The sequence below is a fragment of the Amaranthus tricolor genome, chromosome 12, assembly GCF_026212465.1.
Source record: "Amaranthus tricolor cultivar Red isolate AtriRed21 chromosome 12, ASM2621246v1, whole genome shotgun sequence".
In the NCBI taxonomy this organism is placed as follows: Eukaryota; Viridiplantae; Streptophyta; class Magnoliopsida; order Caryophyllales; family Amaranthaceae; genus Amaranthus; species Amaranthus tricolor.
In genome coordinates, this window is record NC_080058.1 from 20,193,662 (window position 1) to 20,200,758 (window position 7,097).

At 28.4% G+C, this 7,097-nt stretch overlaps 1 protein-coding gene across 1 annotated transcript; it reads right to left on the reverse strand.

Moving 5' to 3' along the window:
- Window positions 1-2,634: 2,634 nt before the first annotated feature.
- LOC130797174 (anthocyanin 3'-O-beta-glucosyltransferase-like) lies at window positions 2,635-6,887 on the reverse strand. The gene is made up of 2 exons (XM_057659661.1): window positions 6,296-6,887; window positions 2,635-3,941 (listed from the first exon to the last, which is right to left on the reverse strand). The coding sequence occupies exons 1-2, from the start codon at window positions 6,781-6,783 to the stop codon at window positions 2,924-2,926; spliced, it is 1,506 nt and encodes a 501-aa protein (XP_057515644.1). The 5' UTR covers window positions 6,784-6,887; the 3' UTR covers window positions 2,635-2,923.
- Window positions 6,888-7,097: the final 210 nt, after the last annotated feature.

Below are 7,097 nucleotides of genomic sequence, written 5' to 3' on the forward strand. Positions count from 1 at the left end.
AATATACAAGAAAGTAACATTTCTGTATAAATATATACTCCTTTATTATGGTAATATACACTCAAAAATTAACCCAAAAAAAGCCCTAATCATTGGGTAAAATTTTGTCTATTCAGGACCTAGAACTATATACTTCCTACAATATGATTTTCTTGCTAGTAAATTAATCCACACAAAATTTAAGAAATTGACATCTTTATGTTAATTGTAATACTAAAAGAGATGAATAATAAGTAATATGATAAAAAAAAAATTTAAAAAATCATTAGCAAAATAGACATTTAAATAATTTTTGGCAAAAATAGTGATATCAGAACTAATTTATAAGGAAACAAATAGGAAAATAAAGTTTTATGTTTATCTATGTGACTTCTTGTTTGCCTCAGCTATAGTTGTTAAAATTTGATCCAATCTGAAATTGATCATAAACCCGATCGAAAATTTATGGGTAATAACTCGAAAATTTTTACACATAATTCGAGAATGACCCGCCCCCAAAAATTGTGGATAGTAACCTAATTATGACCGTTTTGACCCATGCTCAGTTTCACGTTATCATTTTTAGCCGAAACCCAATATATTTCAAGTGAATTTTATATTTTTAGTCTATATATCTTTATTGTGGCCTTAAGTATATTGGTCGTTTTTCAAAAATATTTCATTTAAACAATTTCTATATATACATATATTTTTTAAAAAAAATAGTTATAAAATATATAATTTAAAAACTACTTTTATATCCAATTAATTTCAATGGTAATAAATGACTTATCTATGAAATAATTGATAGATATTCAATAAAAAAAAGTACTCCCTCCGTTCTTTTAAGTTCTTTCATTTTGGATTTTTCACACATATTAAGCAAAAGAGAATCTTTGGTTGTAGTGGGTATTATTTTAGTTAAATAATAGTGTGAAGTAATAATTGTATTGAAAGTATGAGAGAGAAAATAATTATAAATAAAAGAAAAGGGGTACATTAAAAGAAAAGGGGGTTTTAAGGGGTAAAAGTGGGATAAAAACTTTCTAAAAATAGAAAGTATTCTAAAGTGAAAGAATTTATAAAACTACCCGTTATAGTAAAGTGGAAGAACTTAAAAGAAGGGAGGAAGTAAGAAAAGTGGCCAAGTGAACAAAGCTAGTATATTCAACTTAGAATTTGAGAATCACATGACAACCCCAATATGTTCTTCCAGAAGAATCATTAAATAATGAGAATGTGGAAAACTTGATGACATAAGAGCATAGTAATGGTGGGCTAATTTTAAATTACATGACCAAACTAGAGTAAATTTATTTTTATTGTTGATCTTATTTGACGTGGGTTGGAAAAAGGTTGGGAAAAAGAGTTATTATGTAACCTGTTTAATAGAATGGTCACCAATTTTTTTTTAACATTTCTTTCACATGTCTCGCATTCATTGGCCCAAAAAATCAGCAAAAATAACAAACTGACAGCCCCTGCATCCCCTTTCAAGTGGCGCTATTTCATTGGATGAAAAAAATAGCCTTTTATTTATTTAAACAGCTATTTTGTAATTAATTATTTTTTTTAAAAAAAATAATTATACCAAGAATTATATATTTTCGAAATCTATAAAATGAGACCAACTCTGATATTTTTTGACGCAATTTCATATTTACTTATTTCTTTCCTATTTTCCTACATTTTTTTTTGTTAAAAAACACCAAAAAAAATCATCCCAAAATGTAATGAAGCTCTATTAATTAGTATTTATTTCCAGAACTTTTAATAAAATTATCCAAATGTAATGATTCAACTAATGTACCATTTAAAATTTTATTAGTTTTTTAATTTGCGTATTTATTTTCTCTGTAATTTTTATTTGATTTTAATGAATTTCGTTAATTATTATTGATGCCTACAAATTTATATTTATCAAAAAAAATATTAGCTTTATTAAAAGATTACAGATTTTTAATTAATAAAAAATTAAAACTATTTTAATAAAACAAAAAATTATATTAATTTTATACATGAGAATATTAGGGTATTATGAAACAATAAAGATAAATATTAGATAAATTAAGGGAGAGAAAATATAATGTGGTAGATAAAAAGTAAGATAGAGAAAATTACAATCTTTTAAATGAGGTCATTATTAATAAAATTAGATTGAATAATAAACTTTTAGAAGAGAGAAAAATTCTAAAATAGTGTAATGACTTTTTTTTAGGTCACCATTAAAAATGGTCTTACAATATACAATCATCATGTAATAATACAAAAGAAAACAAGCTTAGAAACAAAGAGAAAAGGCTTGAAAAGCTACTTTGTGTGAATGAAAGTCAGGATGTCCCACCGTATTGGCTTATGTTCGTCCCAAAATTGCAACTATACTTCTATGGATTGTCACGGGCGGATTTGGAGCGGATCTAATCAAATTTGAATTCGGACCCACTTAATTTTAAAAGATTTTGATCTGGATTCAGACATTAAAGGTCTAAAAATTTCAAATCTAAATTCAGATTTTTTAGATCTGATGGGTCTATGATTCTTAATGAATAAGGTAAATTGAAATAGTGTGTCATCTATGAACATAGAAAACACTCACTGCTTAATCATAAGCATCAATTCGTTCACTATCTAATTATAACCATTTTAGATAATATTAAAAAAAAACATCATCATACATATACAAAAAAACATCATCATACAAAAGAAGGCAAATTCAATAAGATCCTAAATTCATGACCATCACTACTGTAAATATGATCACATAGGTGCACAAATTACAGAAAGCAAACACATCAAATGAACAAGACGAAGTTTCTATAAAACGGGTTGCACTTTATTACAATCTCAAATTTAAACACTATGTTGCCCTTTATTACAAGCATATAAACCTTCGAACATTGGATCAATCTATAATTTTCAACTTATTCTAATAATTAAAAATGAATTAAGATATAACAGTATCATTTTTCTTAGCTTCCTTGAAACATTCAAGTTGATGAATCACATTTGTTAAATCAACATAAGATGAACCACCTTCCTCAACAGCCTTATGAGCAGCGATCCCAAACTCCTTAGCACGACGACGTCGTTCAATAGCTTCCTCATCATCTCCCATCAAATCTCTCACAGCCTTCTCAATCTTCACCCTGTCCACTAACTCATCAGTCCCATCAATCATGGAACTCCATTTCATATTGCCAACTCCAACCCCTGTTTTCAACACATCTACAAATAACTTTCTATGGTAAAATTGCTCAGCTGAAAGCGGCCAAGCCACTACCGAAAGTCCTGCAGTGATGGCTTCCATTGACGAATTCCATCCACAATGAGTTACAAACCCTCCAATACTAGGGTGCTCTAATATCTTAGCTTGGGGTGCCCATCCTTTGATTAATACTCCCTTACTTTTCTTTGATATTCTTTCTTCAAACCCATCAGGTAACCATTTCTCTTGTTCGTCTTCCCCGTCCTTTTTTCGGACCACCCAAATAAATGGGTGGTCAGAAGATTCAAGTGCAGATGCAATCTCAAATAATTGAGCTGAATTGAACCTTGATAAACTTCCAAAACTTATGTACACAACTTTTCCCTCTGGCATTTTGTCTAGCCACTCTAAACAAGGGTGTTTTTTGGTTTCCTCATTAATTTGATTGTTAGAGTTAAGGTTGATCTTGCGAAGAACAACGTTGTGGTGTAGAAAGAGTGGGCCCAGACTCCAAGCTCGACGTCCTAATGTGTTGTGGTAATAATCTATGTAGTCTTTCTCCAATGCGTAGAAACTGTCAACAAGAGCTCCATAACAGTTGCGATCGGCCTCGCTAACTTTATTGTGGAATGTAGTGTATGGACTCTCAGATTGGATCCACTGGGGAAGTTCAGATCGGGTCATGTAGATTAAATGCGGAAGATCTGGGATCAAGAAGGGTTCATCATCCGATTTGACATCCTTATGAGGACCATGCCTACATCAACCAATTTTTTTTTAAAAAATACTACATCAATCTTGGCCGAAGATCTATGTATACATATTATACATATTCCATATATATATTGCCACTAGGGGTGTTCAGGGCCGAATAAGGGCCAGGCCGAATAAGAGCCGTTTAAAATTAATATGGGCTTTAAATGGGCGGGACTTTGAAAGCCCGATCCGGCCCATTTTTACTACTAAAAATAATTTTAATTCTCATTTATCAATTTATAACAATTAAATTATCATTTATAATAAAAAGATTGAAAAATATTAATAATTTGATTGACATTATCATTTATAATATTTAAATTATAAATTAATTATGCTATTTACAAAGGTCCGTTTTGACCCTTATTGAGCCCTATTATAGCCTACTTCATTTTACATAAAGTATAACCCGTTTTCGGCCTGACTCATTTTCAGCCCAACCTTTACAAATTCTAAAAATGGGCCGAATAAGGATTCAAAATGAAGGTCCAACCCATTAAACACCCCTAATTGTCATCTTTTTTTATAGATGTAGTTTATAATGGTTGTTTTTATAGTCAATTTTAATAATAAAATAAATAAAATATAAATTTGTCAAGTTTTTTTATATTAAGTTGGATGTTATTGAAACTAAAAATTATTTATTAATTTTTTTGTTAAATATGAATTTATTTAACTATTAAGTTGTTGCTTAAGGCTACATAAAATTTATTCTACACTGTAAATCAAACCCTATGAAATCGCAATTTATTTATTAAGTTCGGTCTATGGTACAAATTGAATGTACCAAAGCTACAATTTTGGTGTATGACCCTAAAATTTAGGGATGTCAAAGCAGATCAGCCCCTAATCTTGCTTATTTCTTGTTTTAAATAGTGAATAGATTAATACTAGATAGATAGATTCCTGTGCTATGCACGGTTTATAAATTATTTAAATAAAAAGTTACTAATATTATATAAGTAATTAAGTTATTATATGACTCTTAAACCATATATAAATTATAAATTGATTTGTTTTAAAAAGCTGTAAAAATATTACTATTAAATTGAAATATATATTACTAATGTATATAAAACATAATCATAAAATCATACACTAAAAAAATATGGATTATAAGTATTAATTACATAAAAATAATAAAAAATTTCAATACATAAAAAAATCATATAAATAATAATTTAAATGTTTAATGTATTTGTAAAACCTCAAAAAATAAGTTTTCGACCTAAAGAACATAATCCCTCGAATCCTTAAAGAAGTTCCTACCATTTGCCATTTTAGGTGTTTTATTAGTTGTTCACATAAAGAATCTTTTTGTATATGTTACAAACTTTGAACAAAAATAACTTTATTCATTCTAATTTAATATTTCAATAATACTTATGGTCCCACATATCTTCCGTTAACTTCATTTTAACATTTTTATATTCTTTATGGCCTATATATATTTTTCACTTACTTTATAAAAATATTTTTATTAGTTATGGTCCCCATATTTTTTCCACTAACTTTTAGTTAATGTTTTTCTAATGTTTATGATCTACACTTTTCCATCATTAAATTTATTATTTAATAAAATATTATGTCTATTAATATTTAAAAGATTTTATTTTTTTAATTCTCGTGAACATTCCTTATGTGAACTTCATTAAGAAACACAAGGAGTATTATTTTAATATAATAATCAACTTATAACCTAATTTGTTTATTTATGCGTTATAACTTTGTCATATATAGGTGATAGAATTATCATTTGAAATTTATTTCACTAACATCTTTTTCTTATTATTTAGTTAAATAATTAATGTATAATCTATTTAATTTGTATAGTTTTTTTAATATAGCCATGTAACTAGTGTATATGATTATCTGTAAAAAAAAGTATTTTAAAATTATTTTCTTTTCTTAATTTACTACAAAATTTTTTTTAATGAAAATAAATTTTTTACATAAATAATAAAAATGTTATTTGATAATTACCTATTCTAATCAAAAGATACTAAATATCTTAATTGATTGTATATGGTTAAAATTACTAAATAAAATATAGTTTTAAAATCTTTTGTTACTGATGTATTAAACAAATCTAAACAGAAAGATACTAAATGATATGCTAAAAATATATTTGCCTTGTGAAATCGACATGTGTCCTAATTATTAGTTCATTAATCTATTTATGGATAGATAAGATAGATTAGTGCATTCAGGCAGTGTTATTAATTTAAATATCAGTGGGCTAGTAGATCGTATTATTTTACAATCATAGATAGATTTCCTTGAAGAATGTAAAGAATTATTGATTGGATACAACTATAATTTTGTTAGAGGATTAAGTAGGTAGGAAGGTAGTACCTATCAATGGCTTCAACTGCAGAGAGTGCAAAATAAGCTCGAACATGGTAGATTAAACGAGGAATACCAAGCTGAGCAGCAAGATCCGTAGCCCAAAAACAGTGCATATCAGCTACAATAAAATCAGGCTTTGCTTCTCGAATTTTAGCTTCAAAGGGAGCTTGAAGCATAAAAAAAGCTCTAAATACTTTTCCAGCCATTTCCAAATTAGTTGCAACGTTAAAATTTTCGATTCCTTCGGGTAAACCCACTTCCTTGCTAGGGAAGTCCACACACTCGATTTCAATTTGTAGTCCAGCTTTGTTTAGAGATTCAAGTGAATCCCGAAGCGACACCGAATTATTAGGGGTCAACAAAAATGTAACGTGAACCCCACGAGATGCAAACAGCTTTGCAATTTGGAAAAGAGGTAAGTAATGGCTGGGTGTCAAATAAGGTACAAAGTACGCTTTCAGCTTGCTTTTTGCTTCTATTCCTTTTGAATCCATTTTGAAATTGATCTATGTTTTTTCTACGGTTTTTGCATTTTAATGTTAATGTTTCAAGAAGAATGTACTTCTTGAAACATTAAAGTAATTTGTGCTCGTGCTACTCGAGGTCAAAAAAAGATCCACTTCCAATTAATTTAGTGCTGGAGACTATTCATTGGTAGGTAGGTAGGACAAAACTCCTAACTACTACGGTGGACTTGACAAAAACGGTGTTTAGCAAACCGTCAGTATTTGTTTTAAGTGATTCATTTCAAAAACCTTTTTAATTAACTTGTTTTACAAGTTAATTTGAACCCGATATTGACAGTAAT